Source organism: Echiichthys vipera, assembly GCF_963691815.1.
Source record: "Echiichthys vipera genome assembly, chromosome: 11".
In the NCBI taxonomy this organism is placed as follows: domain Eukaryota; kingdom Metazoa; phylum Chordata; class Actinopteri; order Perciformes; family Trachinidae; genus Echiichthys; species Echiichthys vipera.
Genome location: NC_139836.1, coordinates 5,521,780 through 5,542,582, shown reverse-complemented (window position 1 = coordinate 5,542,582; position 20,803 = coordinate 5,521,780). Strand labels below are relative to the sequence as shown.

Sequence of the window (20,803 nt, the reverse complement as noted above, 5' to 3'; positions counted from 1 at the left end):
ACGTTGTTGATTCACTTTTTTGACTGACAGGGAACAGATTCTTGAACCACTGTCATCGAGGATGTCAGCAACGGAGGGCTTGGCACAATGCACACCACTGATGTCACGGTTGTCAACCAGTTCGGACTGAAAAAAACCCAACTTATTTTTGGTTGAAAGCGACATATCTATAGACATAATGTAGTCCCTGTTCTTTAAGTAGGATTCAAAGCAGTTTATTACTAGGCCAATACTGAATAACTTACTAACCTGTAACCTCCAGGTTAGGCCTTTAGCATGTGAAGAACTCCCATTTTAAGAAAATACAGTAAGCATAAAAGGAAGATAGTTTAAAAGTTCGTATGGTCTTATGTGACTATTTGCTTTCACTCATGTATCCCCTTTTTCTTTGCCAATAACAGTTAAAGGTACATAGCTTCTTCACATGTAACGTAACAAAGACAGTGGCCGGTTAACCTGTGCTGAATGTGCAACGCCTGATTGACATCAGACAGCCCTCCCTGCTTTCTTCACAGACATTGGATAAAAGCCAGATTTTACAAAGGTTTCTGCCCTGCCGTGGTTTAACTTTTGAATAGAGAGCCAATCAAAATCCAGGCCATTGTGTGAATATGTGGGACATAAGATAAAAATACTGTGCAGTCACAGTGGGACACCTAGACTGCCTACACATGACACATGTGGAGAAAAGGGAGTGTGTGTGTGTGTGTGTGTGTGTGTGTAACTGCTGGTGGAATATGGTTACATTAAAGGCCTCAAATATTTAGTGTGAACATTTTAAACAAACATTACAAATGACAGATCAATACCCTGGTGACAGTCATTATGAGTAAAACATTTATGGAATGTATTATTATTCAATGTGATCAGTTCAGACTCTAAGGAGAGCTAGAATCAATCAGAAGGTGTCTAATCATGTTCTGCCACACATATGCAGCTGATATACATGTATTCTGTAATATAAAACGGTACTGTTGGAAGAAAGCATAGACAAATAATGGACGTAGCCATGGTAACATCACCTATTGGTTTGTGGGCTATCATTTTGAATCCAAGTTTGATATTTGGTTGTGCCATATTGATAACAGAAGTTATTTGGACAAGAGGACGGAGCTGGGGAGGAGCGCTAATGCTGCAATCACACTGCACGCCATGGACGCGATAGAAGCAACGCAATTACATACAAAGTCGATCTACAGACGCTTCATCTGAGAGCTCATTTCTGTTCTTTTAAGCATTCAGGTCCCTGGTTAGTATTAGCATCACTTCCCATGTAGAACAACAGCAGAGTATCGCTGCAGGCAGCTGCTGTAGCCGCCGGCTGCTACCTTAAGAGGCCTTCACATGATCATCTTTTTGCGCTGGGCTCACCGCGAGGTTGGGCGCAGAGACCCAGTAAACGGCTAAATCAACGTTAGTATTAAAACAACCGTTAGCTCGTAAACTGCCTCTTCACAAACCTGGTGTGATGGTTATAAACCTCCATCATTACGTTTTCTTCCCACATCGTGATACGACTTTAATGTAACGTTAAATAGTTTCGGGAAATTGGACACACAAATGATACGTTCTTTAACCATCTTTTTAGCCGGCTTGATGCCGCTCTCTGGATTCCTAGGAAACGTAAACGTCATACTCAAAGCTTTTATTTCTTTGGTTGCTCTTTTGAAAGGTCAGCAGCATCTAGGTCAATGTTCAACTGATTTGAACTTTGAGTGCAGCAGCAGACAGGCAAATCTGAGCGGCGCACGCTGCTACCGCACGTGGCCTTCACAACATTGTTACCGCGCATCATGTGTAGGGGCCTTTACTGCCTCTATGCTCCAAACGTGCGATTGATGCGTTAGTCCAAATGTGATCCAACTATGATCAAGCAGCACGTTACACGCTTTTCTTGCGTTTTTTCCCCACTGTATTACGCGCAGTGGGATTGCAGCATAAGTCGCTATGATTTCAAATGCGCTAAGCTAAATGCTAAAGAGGGAAAGCTACGTCCATTATTTTTTCAGTCTATTCAAGAAAGTACAATAACAACGACATGTCCTGCAGTCTGATCACAACGTAGACCCCCGGAGCTCCACAGGGCCCGCCTCCTCCTCCCTGCCCCGCTGGACCAGAGTGGGCTGGGTGAGGCTGTCCATGGCGGACAGGATGGAGGTGAACAAGTGTTCAGTGTGGGTCTCCAGAGCGCCACACTGCCGCTCAATCAATAGCAAGGTGTCTCTTAAAACTGGAAACAGAGAGAGAATGCAATAAGACTTGGTGAGAGGATGATGAGATGAAGCTGTTGTTCATGATGTTGCATGTTTGTTACACACTGACATGGAGACATGGTGTTGATGGAGCGGAGGAGAAGCTGTCCGGTGTGCAGGACACAGGAGGTCAGGGGATGCTGGCTGCTCACTTCTCTCTGAAAACTCTGAACACAAGAGCCTCACATTACGCTGCCAGCTGAGTACAATGTGCTCAGTTGGCAGTGTAATTTTTTATTAAGAAAAAAAAAAAGTAATATAGGCAAATAATACACATGGCAAAATGATACAACCTCACAAAAAAACAACCACAATTGGACAAATAATAATAATAATAATAATAATAATAATAAGAAGAAGAAAAATGAAACAAAACAGATAAAATTCAGTAATAAACGTAGGAGTTATTATGGCCCGTGCTTTGTGAGGTCGCAGTGACCTTGACTTTTGACCTCCAAAATAGAATCAGTTCATCCTTGAGTTCAAGTGGATGTTTGTGCCACCCATGAAGAAAGCCCCTCCAGGGCTTCTCGAGATATCGCGTTACAGACGGAGGGATGACACGAAAACATAATGCCTCCAGGCAGAGCTGATGCTAACTTGGACATGTAAAAATGACAGATAGTGAAGATACATCACTGTCCGTTTTATCTCAGATGACAGGGGGCCATGAGATCGACCCATGGGGTGTACTACGAAGCTCGTTAAGTGGGTAAGCGAGGTATGTTGCGCTCAAAGCCTGGGTCAGCTGTGACACGAAAGTCGCTCTCTTTTAGCGTCGCTGTATCACCATAGTAACTGATGCTTTCACCCAAACATGGTCTGGAGGAGGTTTTCAGCTCAGACTTAGAGCAAAGAGTGACGTAGACTTTGGTGTTAGATGGGCTCCTTAAAGCTCTGAGCAGCTTCCTAGACTTCCTTTATCAGAGACACAGGTTCTCATCAGAGGCTCTTCACTGTTTGATCGTCCTTGTTGGACCTTATGTGGGAAATGTTACACAAAGAAGCTGTGATCTTAGTGTTGCTCAGTGTGTCTGTGCTTCACTGTGATTCTTTGTCACAGCTTCATATTATCATGCAGTTGGTGATGCTGAAACTCTAAACAATAATACGCTGTGAGTTGTAGCTGCGCTCGACTCATTGCTCGACATGTTTGTGATGTTTCAGAGCTTTTGCCCACTCAAACTATAAAGGAAGGATTTTATAGTGTTTAAGTGGAATAAAACCTTCGGCTCAGTGACACAGTGGTAAAGTGGAGGCTGCGCGTCAGTCTTTTCAAGTCAATTCTGCGTTCAGAGCTCGTCTCCCATGCGATGTGCATTTATGTGTAGTTTAAAAAAACTCATTCTTATGTCACATGGAAAACTTATTGCCTAAAGGTTATGGAATTATGGCCAGTGTGGTGTATTACACCTTTGCATTCCCTGAAATTTAAAAATAAAGCAGGTTTCAATCATCATCACTCTGTTGGGATTAATGGCGATCAATTCTGCATTTGGCAAAGTTATTTTAAGACAACATGCAGAATCTTTTTTCTGCCTTTATAATGATTATAGTGATCTGCTCCTCTTGACTGAAATATGCAGCCATTGATCTATCCAAAGGGTGAGTCAAATGATGCGATACACACCCTTTTTATGAGAACGCACATTGAAACTAAAGTGGAGACCCTGGCTCAAATTAACTCTTAAAGCTCGTGAACACCCACACAGGTGTTCTCAGTTACTCTGGCTGATTCGACCTCTGCTTGGGTTGGAGGTGGACGGGGCTTTGATGAGAATTTGATGGGAATTAACGAGGTCATAAACGTCCGTCTACCACTAAGAATGATACAGGTGTACTTTGTCCCGCCTTAACAGGTGAAACAAAGCCAACAGGAGACTCAGGAAGATGTCAATCACTAACAGTAGACACCCACACACTCCTGAGAAGAGGTCTAATCAACTAGTTAACTGAAAACACCTGTGTGGGTGCTCAGGGGCTTTAAGGGAGCTTTGTGGTACCGTTTAACAATGACTGCGAGTTTAGTATTTGTCGATCCAAGTTACCCAAAGAAAACCTGGGGATGTTCATTGTGCTTCATAGTACACCCCTCGAGTGAATGATTAGACCCATTCCTGGCAAACCAACAGTTGAAATCGTGCTCACTTTGACCAGTGTAGCAGGAACAGCTGCACAATCCTCACCTGATACTCAGCCAGAGACGACTTCACGCTGTCTATATCCACGGTGGGCGCAGCCAGCAGCTGCATCTTCTCCGACACTGTATATAGCTGCTGGATGAGCTGCTCCAGGTGAGTGCAGAAGACCTGAAACATTCACGGCTCATTTGACTATACAGTATGACAGTCACGTCACAATGTGCATGGAAAACAAAGCCCCGCAAATTTTACATTTCAGACACAGTAAGAACCCTGTGTGTCAGCATGCAGGCAGTGTGTTCTGTTGGATCATGCAGTCACACTCTTGTATGGGAGGCCCGACCGTGTCTCTACCTGGATGTGTTCCATCAGAGAGTCACTTTGCTCCTGGTCCTCACGGCTGCTCTTCTGGCCGCCAGGCAGGGTGAGGCCACACAGCTGCTCCACCAGAACCTCCACCTCCCTGAGACCAGATGGCCTCAGTCCCCCTCCTATAGGCTCTACCCTGGCCCTGGCTTCAAGGTCCCTAAGATCAGCTGCTGGTGGACAGGACATGGAGTTTGGAATCTCTGAGATGTAATTTTTTTCAACAGATTAAATTCCCTTTTACTCCGTTGTGTTAGGGTGGAGGTGGAAATCAAAGAGACAAATTCTTCCAAAGCTGGACAAGCAAAATCAAAACTATCTGCATGGAGAGATATTAAAGTGTTATTTCGGTGTAAAATCATGCCACGGTCTTTTTCTGCAAATACATTCATCAAATAAGTCAATTAGACTTTTTTTCATGTATACATTTTTAACGGAGAAATTCCGGGGAGTCGCTAACAGTAAGGGAAGTAAGGTGAAGGCATAAAAACGTCTTTTTTAACCACTAATACAACTCAAAATAACAGCAAACCTCTGAAGCAGCATGAGAAGAGTCCCTACACAGAAAACAAAGCACCAACATAGTTAGTCAACCAGAGTTTATTAAAGAGTGTTTGAAAGACTTACCGACTGGCCGTTTTAATACGTTCACCTGCATCATTAGCAGCATGCAGCATTAGCCACATCCGGCTATTAGTCACTCCTTGGAATATCTCCATTAATAGTTGATAAATGAAAAATAATGTCTTGATGGCTGATTTGATGAATGTATTTGCTAAAATAGACCCATTTTGATGATTTTATGCCAGAATTACATTTTGAGGAGAGAAATTCTGCTTTGTTCCGCAGCAGTAATGGTCTGACGGGGCAGTCTTGAACTGATGACCCACAGAGGGTGGATGTTTGTTGGCGGGAGCATGAAACTGTGGGTTATTATGGTTAAATTGTTGTATTTATATGTCCCAAACATTACTGCCAAACATAAAGCTAATCCAGCTAACAAGCAACATTTTAGGCAACATATTGCTACAGTAATTTAAGTTTAAAATATGCATTGTAAAAGTCAGAGTTATTCCAATAACAGTCTGAGTAAAATGTCCCCTATTGTAGGTGAAATCTTCTGTTGTTAAAAGACTCCGCCCACTTAATTCTAATTTTCGGGCCCTGTCAAAAGAGCATTAAAAGATGGTCAAAAGACTGCAGTAAGTTTATCCTAATCACCCTTTGAACCAATTATTTTGCACTTCAACAGAAGCAGAATTTTAGAATAGGTCATGTTGTTGTGTCCCACAAAGTCCAGCTGCTTTTGTGTCTTGATGTATGAAATTTCAAAGGGCTAATGTGACCGAGTAACGTTAACGTTGTCAGTATGGAGATGATTATTTGTGTCCATAGGTTTTAGTAAAACAGTAACGACTCCATGTTTGGTGAGCCTGCTAAAGTAGTTATAACTTTTACTCTCCATGGCTAAAGCTAATATTACATTTGCACCCACAGGTTTTCAAACTAGCTACATTACGTTACTGTTAAATTACTTTCACAGTCCTTTGTGTTTGTGTGTGTTTGGCAGTAGCTAGCATTAGTTAGATTTAACTTGACCGTGTTGTCCCGAGGGGAACAGCTGTATATAAATAGTCGTCAGGACCGCCTCTTATGCAATAGTTATCTTCAACATGAAAGGGTCAGTGCAGCGTCCACACAATCTTGATTTTAATATGAACTGGACCAACCCGCCGAAACCGTTCCAATTCAGTGATCTCTTTCAAAGTGGTAACCATCTTTTCTCTATAAGAAAGTGTGCCGTGCTGAAGCCCACCTCTCTTAACCGGGCCATGGTGCCCCACAGTTCGCACTCCCACTGGTCAAACAAACTAGACTTGAGCTTTGAATCGCGAGTCGGAACGAAAAGTATGGTAAGTGTGAGTAGACCCTTCATTTTCAGATGCAATTGCTCCTGTTCATTACACATGTTGTGTCCCGCACAATGGACGGTTTATTTACCCATCTGAGCAGGATTCCTCTCCTCTCTGCCCATATCATCTTTTCTTTCATTTGCGTCCTGATCGCTGCCCTCAAGCTCTTTATCTTCAGCCTCGTGCTTCTCAGGCAGAGTGATGGAGGAGAGGATGGAGGTGGTGCCTGGCTCCAGAGACTCCCAGCTGGCCGTGACAGGCCGTATCAGCTGGGCTGTCACCTCCCTCACCTGCACACAAGGACCAAATACTTTCCATCTTTAACACAGAAACACTGATGCACTGCACCAATCCATGTGTTCCATTTCATTACACCATGTTATGAGCATCAAGGTATTAAATGCATTATTTTATTGTTAAGATTACTATTATGAGTATTATAGATACATACATATATTCAGACATGTGACTCAAGTAATTTGGTCCAAGTCTCAAGTCAACGCTTGTACAAAAATCTGACAATTAAATTAATTAATTTTTTAAATGTTGTCATTCTGTGAAATAAAGGTAATCAAACGAAAAATAAATGATTAAATAAAAACTTTCTTAATTTCAATTCTTCTCAATCAAAAACATATCCCCTACTCATCTCTTTCAAACAGTAAATACGGACTACAACAAAATCAAACAAAAAAACTGATGCTAATTTATTTCCTAATTTCTTTTCAGTCAAATCGCCAGCGTTTTACTCTGGCAACTGTGGGTTGATAAGTGTTATCAATTGTTGTTAGGCTAATGTTAGTTAGCTATGAAGTTGTGAGGGAACAAAATTGGATGTGGGCACTGGTCTCACTTTGTTTTAAAAAGTGGTGGGGACACACTTTTCCCATTACAAAAAACTATGTGACCATGGGAATGTGAGTAACGCGACTCACATCACCTCATCAGTAAAGTGTCAATTGCCATCATTGTCACACACTTTTAAGCATCTAGCCTATGTGTCCAGCTAACATTAGCTAGCAACAAAGTTGTGAGGGAACAAGTTATATCTGGCTAACGTTTGCCAACTATAGTTGTCAGGAAACAGATTGTATCTGGCTAACATTGACTAGCTACGGAGTTTTGACGGAACAGACTGTATCTGGCTAACATTGACTAGCTACGGAGTTTTGACGGAACAGATTGTATCTGGCTAACGTTAGCTAGCTACAGAGTTGTGAGGGAACAGATTGTATCTTATCTAGCTAACGTTAGCTAGCTACGGAGTTGGAGGGAACAGATTGTATCTGGCTAACGTTAGCTAGCTACAGAGTTGGGAGGGAACAGATTGTATCTAGCTAACGTTAGCTAGCTACGGAGTTGGAGGGAACAGATTTTATCTGGCTAACGTTAGCCAACATCACCACTCAGACACCAGGTAACGTTAAACAAACACTTGTAATGCCAACATTGACAGTGTTGAGCGTTTTTAATATTTCATATTTAAACTCAAAACATAACATGAACACAGAAGTCATTTAAGTCATGTCTCAAATCAAGTCAAGTCACGATTCTAACTTCGAAGTTGTGTCTTAAGTCATTTTATGTCAAGTTGCAAGTCATCTAAACAGTGAATTGCATTGACTCAAGTCCAAGTTAGCAAGTCTCAAGTCAACATCTCTGCACATATTGTGCCATGTTGTTACTGTAATGCACAGATGTAGGGTATAGAGATGTGCAGTGTGTCTGAAGGCAGTAGGCACCATGAGGAAACAACTACGTATTCAGGCTTGTGCAGGTTGATCCTCAGAACATGGTGAAATAAATGCAATCTACAACCAAACTCTGGAAAATGATCAGCAATAATGCAAAGTCTGAGTGATTTGGAGTGAATGGGTGTGGTCCTTCAGTAAAGAGTCTCCATAGCACTGACCTGTCTGGACAGCTGCTGCAGCTCCTCCAGCTGCTCTGGAAGAGGCCAGAACTCCTCGTCCACCTCCCCACATACACACCTGGACTGTGGAAGAGCATTGGTGGAGCGGGTAAAAGCAGTGGAGGTGGAGGAGGACATCCTCCCTCTGTTCTTACTGTAGTCCAAACTGCCCAAGGACAAACCCACAGGGTCTTTAAGGGAGAGAAGGGTACTGGAGGATGGACCATCTGAGGATTTGGTAAAGCCCCGCAGGTCAGGGGACCTATGCCCCACACTGAGAGAAAAGTCCAGCCCTGACAGGCTAGTGGAGCTACAAAGGTGGTCCAGTTCAATCCCTGAATCCTGCAGGTTGGCGTCTGTTTGGAGGAGAGAGTCTCCCTGGAGCTTGGAGCTGTCCCCCCCACAGACCACCTGCCCTGGTCTCAGGGGGTAGGTGTAGTCCAGCAGGGCCTGGTACTCCCTGTTTGGGTTCCAGCCTGGGGATTGCCTATCTGGGGATGGAGGCAACATATTAGGTATGGCGCAGGCCCAGTAGTTCGCCTGATAGGGAGACATTGGCTGTCCTTTTGAATGTCTTCCAGAAGAGCATAGTTTGGTCTCTTCCGGACCTCCCCCCTCCCTCCCCGCCAACCTGAGTTGGGTCTGGCCTAGCCTGGAGCTCCCTGAGCGAGGGGTGTAGGTAGGATACAGGACAGTGGAGGTCAGTTGCGGCCTGAGAGGAGGGTTTAGTCTCTGGACCTCCAGGGTGGAGCTAAAGAGGCTCCTTCGGGCTGATCTGCTGCCAGGGAAAGGTGATCCAAAAGTGGGTTCTTCATGGCACAGCCCGGCCCTGAGCTCTGAGACACCCAGGGCTGAGGCTGAGAGAGGGGAGATGTCACTGTGGGAGAGGCTGAAGCTCTCTGTCGACTCCCCTCTGGGTCTGGTCAAGAAATTCATGTCAGTGTGTTGGTGATTTTCTCCTCTTGTGCCAACAGCCAGATGTTTCTCCTACAAGGCAGAAAAAAAAAGATCCTGTAACACTGTGGCCTTCATCGGGCTGTTACAGAAAATGTACAAGTTTTGTAATGACTCCATTCAGGTCACTTCAGCAGAAATGATGTGAAAGAAGAAGAGTGGTCTGACTTCTCTCAATGGTGGATTTAAAAACTGGAGTGAGCGTGGAGAGTGTGAGGGCTTCTCACAGAGTCCTCTGGTACATTTTCTCATCCATGTCATTTATTATACAATTCTGCGGGCAGCGTTTTTTATCACGTGAACACTGTAAGCAGTTGACAAGGCTGTAAGTAGAAAATTTAGGGGGACCGCCTAATTGTTTAATCCTATTTGGGCTACCGTGAATAAAAAGAAGAAGAAGAAGAAGAAGAAGAATTACTTTATTAATCCCACACGGGGAAATTGGATTTTTTCAATCTTATTATTATACGTGTTACACACACAGACCCGAAATACACACATGCACAAACAGGGCCTATACATGCAAGTAAGGAGAGATGTTAGAGCGAGGGGGCTGCCAGTGACCAGCGCCCCGAGCAGTTGGGGGTTCGGTGCCTTGCTCAACAGCACCTCGGAAGTGCCCAGGAGATGAACTGGCACCTCTCCAGCCACCAGTCCACACTCCATACATGGTCCACACGGGGACTTGAACCAGCGACCCTACGGTTCCCAGCCAAGTCACCTATGGACTGAGCTACTTCCGCCCCAGAACACAAAGGATTAAAAAGTTTTTTCAGAAAGAATGTGTTATGGTTCATGGGATAAAGTTGTAATTTTCCAAGAAAAACTGTAATTGCAAGACACTTAATCTTATGAAAATGTGATTTACCAAATGTTAATTTTAATAATTCTTAGGCTTAACAGATGGCAGCAGTCCGGTCTATGTGAAAAATAGTTCTGTATATACTATAGACCGTCAGAAAATCTTAAACCATGCACATACAGTCTTATCATGACAACATCTTTTTCTCATGAAAATTGTTGTAAGATCAGGACTTTTTTGATTTTTTTTTTCTTTTTATAATATTTCATCATAGATGGTATTTCAAGAACTTTTTCCTAACCTGACGATTCTGCAATTAATTCACACAGAAATATATTTTTTAGATGTTGCTTTTTTTTTGTCCTGAGTCTGGAACATCTCAGCCGGCGTGGACCAAAGAGCCACTGAATGTGAATAGATAGACCTCTTGGACCAACATACTCCCTCCGCTCCTCCCTCTCAACCGATCCAAGCCCAGTACATAGGGGGGACAGGGCCTCCTCTTTTGCTGCCCCCCCCTCTTCTGGTACGCGCTCCTTCAACACCTCAGACATTGTCTCTCAGGGCGCACTCACACTGTCGTGCTGTACCGGGCCAAAACCCTTTTTTCAGCTAAAGTCTAGTACCTTTAAGCAGTGTGAGTGCACCCGTTCCGCGCATAACTGCGGACAGCGGGCCGTCCACGGCCCACTTGAAAGAGGTGGGCTTTAGCAGAGCCGTTTGCACATGTACGAGCACGAGCGTGCGCACGTGTATGAGCACGAGCACGAGCCCTACGGCGGTAGCAGTATGTGCGCCTGTTCGGACATGTAAATAGAACGACGGACCATGCACGGACATTTAACAATAACAATGGCGGTGAAAGGTTCACGTTGGTGTGATGCGGAGGTGGAGTGTTTACTGCAGATTTGGTCGGATGAAAATATTCAAAAACAGTCGACAAGACGCACAAAAACTCTGAGGTCTGTGGAAAGATTTGTAAACAAAGCCACACACACGCGATCAATGCGTGTGACGTGTTACAGCGTGATGACGTATGGACAGCAAGAAGCATTGGCCGAGGCCCAGGTAGTGTGAGTACAAACGGGGCTGGGGCGCGGGGGGAGAGGGAGGGGGGACAAGTACCCTAAAGCCCGGGTCGCGGTGCGGAAGGACAGTGTGAGTGCGCCCTCACTCCCCGTTGTCAAAACCACTCACAACCCGCCATAATCCGTCAGATTTGAGATACCTCGTTTCTAAGATTTAACTGCAGACGGGCCTGTTTTTTTCAGAGCCTCCATCTTGTCACGTTCAGGTCGCTATGTGTGTTGAATTTTTTTTGTTGTTGCTCTTTTGTAAACTTTATTGACACACATTCCCCTCTCTACTTCCGGTCTGTCCCCTATATGTTTCCCTCTTAAATCCATACACACACATGCACACAGGTGTTCCTATTCCCCTTACTAAAAGCCTGACTCAGAAGTTCACGGTTTTCAATTACAAGTGAACGCAGCATAACCGGCGGTGAAGAGCTCCACCGACAGACCAACTTCTGTCAGCAGAGTCACTAACATGGCAGCTTATTTACATTTAGAGAGGGAATGTCTCCACAGACACTGGAATATTCAGCAAAAAGGCAGCAAGTGTTTTCATTAGTGGGTCATATGATCAATCACCATTGTTTTAACTCAATCTTTGATAGATAGAAACTTAACAGACAATTAACTAGATGAACATCTGACGGATTATATCTTTAGGTCAGCTTTTAACTCATCAGATTGTTTTTCCTGCGTCCTTTTCTAATGTAAAGTGCCTTTAATTGTGCCTTTAAAGTGCTGCTAGATTAAATGTATTACTGCATGTTGCTCCTCTATACTAACGGCGTACTCACACTGTCCGTTCGTACCGTGCCCAAGCCCGAATCACGGCTAAAGTTTAGTTTGTTTGACCAGAGTGAGTGTAACTGGTACAAAAGAACATTCTAGTCTGTATGTTTAGGTCATATCTCCATGACAACACTGAGGCGGGTGAATTTTCTTTATACCAGGCTAGTTTTTATTTTATTGAATGTTAAAGTTTATGAAAAATTAGGTGTGTGGCCTCTTGAGTGACAGCTACCCTCTGGCCCTCACTTCTCCTCGGAGGTAAACGTCAGCCAAATGGACGCATCTCCCTCCCCCGAACGTCACATACATGCCCTTTTTTGGTCAGAGGAAATGAGGCGGAGTCAAAGTCTGACAAGATGGCGACTCCCATAGGTGAGGACGATTGGATCAAGTTGAGAGAACGGACCTCGACGGAGAGGCTACGTCCATTTTTATACAGTCTATAATTATCTCGCAATGTTATTGAAAGTGAAAAATGAAATAGTGTATCCGCCCCGTTATACGGATGCGCTCCAAAATGTAATGGATTCTTCCGTGGCTTTAGCTACACCCTTCTAACAGGTTTCACGAAAATCATGCCAGGGAGTTTTTCTGTAATTCTGCGGACAGACAAACCGAACGGAGTGCGGTTTCATCTCCTCTAGGAAAAAAAGAGATTAATCAGAATCAATAAATACACTGAGAAGTCCTTCACTCTCTGTCCTCCTCACCTGCTCTGTGTGCTTCTGTGGAGGTGTCTTCTTTAAGATAGACGTGTGCTGCTCTTCACAGAACAGAGGCTTTCTCACTACATACTGTCTGTCTGTCAGATACCTGGAGGTGGGAGCCATGGAAACACTTTTGTGCGGCCCTCCCCTGTCTCTCTCTCTCTCCATCTTGCTTCTTTCAATGTCTTTTGAAGTCGGACTCAGCCTTCTGCTGCGTGTGAACTCTGGCGGATGCATCTTCCACCTCTGGCTGCATCCCGTGGCTTCCATTGGACAAAGGAAATGTAGGAAGGTCCTGTCAACTAAGGGGACCAGACCAACTGAGTAACTTTCAGAAGAAGTCTTCAAACGTGTCAATGATTTGTATCAATGCCATGTCATTTGATTTCATTCATGCACCATGAAGGAACTGCAAGCTTGTGGTAGAGTTTTTTGTCCGGAGTCTTCTCAACAGCATACATCATGTTGCTGAGTCGAGGCACAAGGAGCACTGTAATGACACAGGACAGAAAGACAAGTAACAGTCATTCATTTAATGGTCATCTTGGGGCAGCAGCAAAAGAAAGCGTCTAAGACAATATTATCACCTTATAGATTTGTCATGACAAACAGCTTTCTATTGACACGTCAGGCTAAAGTTCTGCAGGGGTCTGAAACTGAGACACTGACACGTCATTGAGACCCAACCAGACTGCCAACGAAAGAGCTGCAACCATTCGTTGAATCAAACTGAATTTTTGAATGTATTTCAGTAATGTCAAAAACAGAATACCAAAAAAACAAAACTAAATTGAAAGAATATTTACATTGATAAAATAAAGACAATATATGTACTCCTATGTCTCTGCATTGTTTTACAATATCCATTAATGAGATGCTCATGTTTTTACAGCCCCTCATTTTGGTCAACCGGCCTCACTTCCACATTAACTGAATAGCCCTGATGTAGCCTATTTCAGTCAGTTCAGTGATTGCTGTTGCTGTTTGTGCGTATTTTAGTGAAAGAAAACCTATTTTCTTCATTTTTTTTAAAAGATTTGATAATGTATAAGTGGTTATATTCTTACCAAGAAGGCAAGCAATTGTTTACCTTTTTGCCAACTAAATATATAAATGCGTAAATGCAGCAATGTCTCTCCTACTGTTTCAAAATCTCACTTCACTTTCATTTAAGACTGTTACAGTAATCCCTAAACAAGCTGCCTCATTATTTCAGTTTTGCATGTTTGCATGACATGTCCTTAAGAATATCTGATTAAATGTTTTTTAAATTATTAGACTACAATCTGATACATGGTATTTTTAGAATCTAAAAGAAATAGAAAAAAACAACCGCACCGAACCGAAAAACTGTGACCCCAAAACCGTGATATGAACCGAACAGTGGATTTTGTGAACAGTTCCACCCCTGATATATATATATAAGCAGTTATTTAGGCAGTTTTTCCAACCCTTTTTATTATTTAGGACAGACAGGAAATGGGGTGAGAGAGAGAGGGGGAGAAATGCAGCAAAGGGCCGCAGGTCAGAGTCGAACCCACGGCCTCATGGGGCAACTGCTCTAACCACTGATCACCAATCCCCATTGTTTTAACTCACTCTTTGATCGATAGTACGATAAAAGACAAGGAACTAGATGTACGACTTGAAATCAATAACCCAATCCCTGTGAACAGATAAACAGACACCACCAGTTGCTTAGTGAGTGCGTGTTTCTAGCTGCTGCTGTTGATCCGGGCAGTGACATGATACCTGACTCCTCTCATTAAGACTGCATGCTCAGACCTGCCTGTGCTCAGTCAGTGTGTCCGAGTCCTCCACATGAAGCGTCCATTACTCACGTTTTGTGCTGATAAATATGAAAAGGACTGAGCTGCTACATACGTACTGTCCGACTGTGTGAAAAAGAAAAGTCACGATCGTCTGAGGACACTCTTTGAAACACTACACTGCTCCTCCGCCCCCCTGCACTGGCTCCAGGTTGCAACTGGATTCCAATTCGGGTCACCGGTACTCGCCCACTGTGCTACGATTGGCTCAGGTGCAGCTACATCCAGGACGTGGTCCGACCTTACACCCCAGCCCGTCCACTACGATCTGCTCCTGCCAAATGGCAGCTAGTCCCTTACTACAAAGGAGGAGCAAACTCTATTCTTACTAAAATCCAGCACTTGTAGCAGTTTTGCTTACGTGATGAATTGTATGTATGCGCAGTTTTATGGCACTCTTTAGTTTCTCTATGGTTGAATGCAATGGATGTAATGAAACTGTTGATGTTAGTGTCAACAGGATACAAAAATGCATTCTTTCTTTCCATACATTACTTTGATTACTGTATAACTGGACACTAGAAACAGGATTTTTCTGATGAATACATATGAGACCAATATATCGGTCCACCGATATCACCGGCCAGTATCAGCCTATCGCAGACATATCAGTATCTATGGTAACGATGTCAATGTTTTCCGATATGAAAAACTCTTTCACAGATCATATAACGCAGCCAAATATCCACCTATGTTTTCTTATTTAGTTGAATTTTCAGAAGTGTACTGATATTATATATATATATATATATATATATATAAAATACATAAATAAATAATAATAATTGAGCCCAGTTTATAATTTATTGATTGTATTATTTGCCAAGTTATGGCTCTGTCGTTACTCAGTCTGGAAAAAGAGGACTATGTTTGTTTACTACTCTGGACTGAAGCTATGCATCTTCCTGGTTGTGATGTTGTCTGTAGTGTTGTTTGGGGCAAAATATTCTCTCTAAAAACACAATCAAATAAATGAATGGCACTTTTTTCAATCACTTATTTTGCACAGACAGTTTTTACATTTGAAAAGCCGTGTTGCATTTATGTATGCATCACAATAAAATTAGGCATAATGTGTTAATTCCATCATAGGTGATATGTGATGTTGTTATCGAACAATTTTGGTGTAAAAAGGCTGCATATATTGGTATCGGGTGATATCGGTATCGGAAATTAAGAGTTGGACAATATCAGTATATCAGAATATCAGCAGCAAAGCTAATATCGAGCATCCCTAATACATACTATATTTTGTCAGTGTTGCTTTCTAAAATTGGTTGACAATGTAATAAATTGAATGTATAATAATGTTAAATATTCTTTAATACAGTTATTAGTTGGTAAAAGTCTTTTTTCCAGGGAGGGAATAAAAACTCATTTCAATTTGAGTAAACTTAAAGGTTGAATTTGTAGAATCTTTATTAAAAGCTATATTTAAAAATAATAATACACCCACGAGGCATTTTGAGGGGTACAGAATGAAAGTAATACTTTTCCGTAAGAAAATATTCAGTGCCTATAGAAAGTCATGATACCCTTTTTAAATAGTCCCTTTTTTTTGCAGTTTGAAATGATATGTAAAAAAAATAACATTTTCCAGAGTGATTTACAATTTTTTTTCTTACAACATTCAAGTGATTTTTTTTTTTTAATTTCTGAAAATTAATTTAAAAAAGGGTTTGAAAGAATTAGAATAATTCTCAGGTATAACCAATCCCCTTCCAGATCACACACCAAGTTAATTGGCCTCCACCTGACATCAACTGTGATGTTTTTGATTTGACTTCAGAATAAAATCAGCTGTTCCTCTACAACCACTGCATAAACGCATGGCCCAACACAGGAGAGCTAACTCCTCAGGCCTGGACTCGGCTGTCCACTTACACCTCAAGGAGAAAGCCCACTCCTTTGATGACAGCAATGTCCAAATCCTGGACAGAGAGGACAGATGGTTTGAAAGAGGAGTAAAAGAAGCCATCTATGTAAAAGTGGAGAAACCATCGCTAAACAGAGGAGGGGGTCTGAGACACCACTTATCTCCAATTTACAATGCCGCCCTTTCATCCTTTCCCAGGAGATTCAACAATCTAACCTCAAAGGACAACTGTTCACACATGGCCCGGGTGACCCCAACGACTGTCGTTCAGACTCAATAGAGCACTAAATAAGTCGAAATCAACTGCCCACCAACGACTGTCACTCTAACGACGGGCGTGGGCACTTGGAGCACAAAGGGTGTCAGTGACATCATCGGCCTTGTGAGAGGTTAAATACCTGGATCTCCACACCAGTTAGTTGGACCAGTCCCAGTCTGGTCAGATGCGTACATGAACTGATGAAGCCTCTTGGATGAGAGGTGAAACGTCTTCCTAGACAAACAACCAGTCCAGTTGTTTTTGACTGAAATTGCTTTGAGGATAACGATGACCTGGACGAATGAGAACATTCACAGGCCCCTAGCTGTTCCTTTGATTTGACTTCAGAATAAAATCAGCTGTTCCTTTGATTTGACTTCAGAATAAAATCAGCTGTTCCTTTGATTTGACTTCAAAATAAAATCAGCTGTTCCTTGAGGATTCATCTCCTAGTAGAGCATGGTAACACAAAGATGAGACCAGAACTGAATTTTTTGGGCAGAGCTCTATGTTTAGCAGAAAACAAACACAGCACACCACCCAAAACACACCATCCCTACAGTGAAGCATGGTGGTGGCAGCGTTATGTTGTGGGCTTGTTTCTCTTCAGCAGGGACTGGGCAGTTGGTCAGGATTGAAGGGAAAATTGGATGCTGCCAAGTCCACCCAAATTCTTGAGGAAAACCCCTGTCCCTCTGCTAAACACTTGAAAAAGGGCAGGTGGTTCACCTTCAGCATGACAACGACCCAAAACACACCTCCATAAAAACAACCCAGTGTCTAAAGGACAGGAAGGTGAAGGTCCTAGAGAGGCCCAGTCAGAGCCCTGACCTGAATCCTACAGAACATCTGTGGGTGGACTTGAAGAGTGCAGTCCATCAGCGCTCACCACAGAATCTGACTGAACTCCAACAGTTCTGCAGGAAGAACAGGGAAATATTCCCACTCTAGGTGCACAAAGCTGGTAGAGACAGATCCAAACAGACTGATGCTGGAATTAAAGCAAAAGGAGCCTCCACAAAGGATTACATCTGAGGACTCATCACTGTTACAACCCTGATGTTCTAGTTTTTCAGTTTTTATTAGTTGAAAATTTAATAAAAAGGTAAAATGTGTAAAAAAAAATAAAATAAAAAAAACTTAAAAAATATATAGAATAGAAACCCTTAATTGATCCCAAGCTGGGAAATTGCAGACATATTTTTTATGTATTATCATTTCAGTCGGTAAAACAAAAAAAGTGACTATCCATTTGGGCATGTGTTTGAATGGAGTTTCTCTCCTTTCTCTCAGTCCATGGAGTGAATGCTCGGCCTATATTGACTCTGGTTTTTGCCCGTCTCCGCTCACTCAGCTGCTGGGACAAATAACGCCCCCTTCACTGAGGCTCCGAAGCAGCTGCAGGATTGGCAAACTCCATTTCACCCAATGCCAGCCTACAGTAGCTGCACCCAACAACAGACAACCCTGGCAACCAGAAATGCCCAACGCTATTGGCTGCTACCATGGAAACACAACGGGACAGAAAGTCATTGTCTTACCCGCCAAAAAAATGTTTACGTATTATTTCAGACTAAATACACTGCATATAGAAAGTCATGATACCCTTTTGAGATAGTCACTTTTTTTGTTGCCTTTCGGTCACTTTTAAAAGGGTCGACTTCTGGTCCGTCACTGTCTTTCGCTTTGTGAATTTCTGTGCATAGAAATAGAAAACATACATACATTTTGCTGAGAGCTTCAATGTTTTTCACAGTCAAAGCACTAACACTGTTAGAAGTATGCCACAAATAGACTCTTTTTAATATGAGGGGCTGCAATAAGCATTTAATTGAGGTCTCCATAATATGTTTAATTTGGGATGAAAAAACACGGGGGCGATATACTTGCCTTGCAATAAGCTGATATTGTTCACTTTATTGAGACACTCAAGTGTTGACTCAAACTGTGACGTATCAAACTCTTATTAAAGCTGATGCATGCAAGAGCTACGATCAGGCCCAAAGTTCAGGCCTGGAACCTGCTGTCCAAACCCAACACGAGCCTGAACCACAGCAGCAGGTTTGGGCCCAAACCCAATTAAGGGCGCACTCACTCTGTCCATCCATACCGTGCCCCAGGACGTTTCACGGCTAAAGTCTAGTTCATCTGACCAGTGTGAGTGCAACCGGAGCGGCACGCTTGCCGGCCGCGGCCCGTTTGGGAGAGGTGGGCTTTTGTAAAGCACCTTTGCACATGTACGAGCACGAGCGTGCCTACGTGTACGAGGCCTACGGCGGTTCTGACGTCATTTTATGTGCGCCTGTTGGGACATAGAAAAAAAGAAGGACGGAACATGCGCGGACATTTAAAACAATGGCGGCGAAAGGTTCACGTTGGTGTGATGCGGAGGTGGAGTGTTTACTGCAGATTTGGTCGGACAAGACGCACAAAAACTCCGAGGTCTATGGAAAGATTTGTAAAGAAAGCGATGCATCGCCATGACGTCAATCAATGCGTGTGACGTGTTACGGCGTGATGATGTATAGACAGCAAGAAGCATTTGCGCGAGGCCCAGGTAGTGTGAGTACAAACGGGCCTGGGCCGCGGGGGGACCAGTACCCTAAAGCACGGGGCATGGTACGGACGGACAGTGTGATTGCCCCGTAGAAAACCTGAATTTTAACTGTAAATGCCATTTTATAACATTTTAGATTTTGTTAAGCTAGCCAACTGGGCGGAAGTAGCTCAGTCCATAGGTGACTTGGCTGGGAACCGTAGGGTCGCTGGTTCAAGTCCCCGTGTGGACCATGTATGGAGCGTGGACTGGTGGCTGGAGAGGTGCCAGTTCATCTCCTGGGCACTTCCGAGGTGCTGTTGAGCAAGGCACCGAACCCCCAACTGCTCGGGGCGCTGGTCACTGGCAGCCCCCTCGCTCTAACATCTCTCCGTTAATTGCATGTATAGGTCCTGTTTGTGCATGTGTGTATTTCGGGTCTGTGTGTGTAACACGTATAATAATAAGAGTGAAAAAATCCAATTTCCCCGTGTGGGATTAATAAAGTAATTCTTCTTCTTCTTCAACTAAATGTGCATTTTCAGAATGTACTTTTTTGCACTAAAACAAGAAGAAACATCTGGAGTTGTCGTAATTTGGGGTTATGATGCTATGACTTTCCTGCTGCGGCCCACTTGAGATCAAATTGGGCTGTGGCCCCTGAACTAATAATAAAATGAGTTCCCCACCCGTGCATTGGTTCTTTCTTCGTCCTTTTTGGACGCTCCAAGCACCCGTACCGTAACACCAGGAAAAAAACGCACATTAAAATCTAAAACAACGGCTCACTTGAACGCGTTTCACTATGAAAAATGTGCAACAAGTATGATCCTAATTAAAAAAAAAAATGTTTACTAAAGTAAATCCTTACTTATCGACAAACGGGGAATCCTTCTGATCCACCGCGCTTGTGTTTCCTTCCTCGTAAAAGTTCTCATTTAAACCATTTGAACGGACGCTTTCTCCACCCTGCGGAAGCCACACAGACATTTCTCCACCCGACTGAATGTGTAACAGGCTGCTCCACCAGCAGTTAGCCTGTGTTAGAGCCATGAAATGACAGATACTCACCGCATTCAGCCCCGCAGCCGAGATAACGGACAGTGAGGTAGGAGCGGGCGGCTGTTGGAGCTTCACACCTTTGTTACCGCAGCCTCCTCTTTCGTGCTGCCTTCACGGGCTCCTCCTGAAATCCACTCTTTCTAAATTTCACTGGAATCGGATTTTATGAGTTCATGCCACAGATGAAGCATTTAATTGTCTCTATTCTCTACGAAGCGTGTGTTTTTTTTTCACACTGGTAATAAGCATACAGTCCGTGTCGTGACTTCATGGACTGTTTGCTGCTCGGTCCTAATTAAGGTTTTTTTTTTCATGTACAGTGTGCGTGG

At 43.2% G+C, this 20,803-nt stretch overlaps 1 protein-coding gene across 1 annotated transcript; it reads right to left on the bottom strand.

Moving 5' to 3' along the window:
* Positions 1-1,255: 1,255 nt before the first annotated feature.
* cep68 (centrosomal protein 68) lies at positions 1,256-20,577 on the bottom strand. The gene is made up of 8 exons (XM_083922597.1): positions 20,484-20,577; positions 12,916-13,402; positions 8,585-9,571; positions 6,761-6,962; positions 4,748-4,932; positions 4,439-4,561; positions 2,323-2,419; positions 1,256-2,230 (listed from the first exon to the last, which is right to left on the bottom strand). The coding sequence occupies exons 2-8, from the start codon at positions 13,180-13,182 to the stop codon at positions 2,055-2,057; spliced, it is 2,037 nt and encodes a 678-aa protein (XP_083778723.1). The 5' UTR covers positions 13,183-13,402; positions 20,484-20,577; the 3' UTR covers positions 1,256-2,054.
* Positions 20,578-20,803: the final 226 nt, after the last annotated feature.

Excerpts from the sequence above, each read along its gene's own strand:
- cep68 (XM_083922597.1), bottom strand. The coding sequence starts at position 13,182 with ATGGAAGCCACGGGATGCAGCCAGAGGTGGAAGATGCATCCGCCAGAG. Across the intron at positions 4,562-4,747 it reads CTCTGATGGAACACATCCAG|GTCTTCTGCACTCACCTGGA; the intron begins GTAGAGACACGG and ends TGAATGTTTCAG. Across the intron at positions 2,420-4,438 it reads CGTCTCTGGCTGAGTATCAG|AGTTTTCAGAGAGAAGTGAG; the intron begins GTGAGGATTGTG and ends TCTTGTGTTCAG.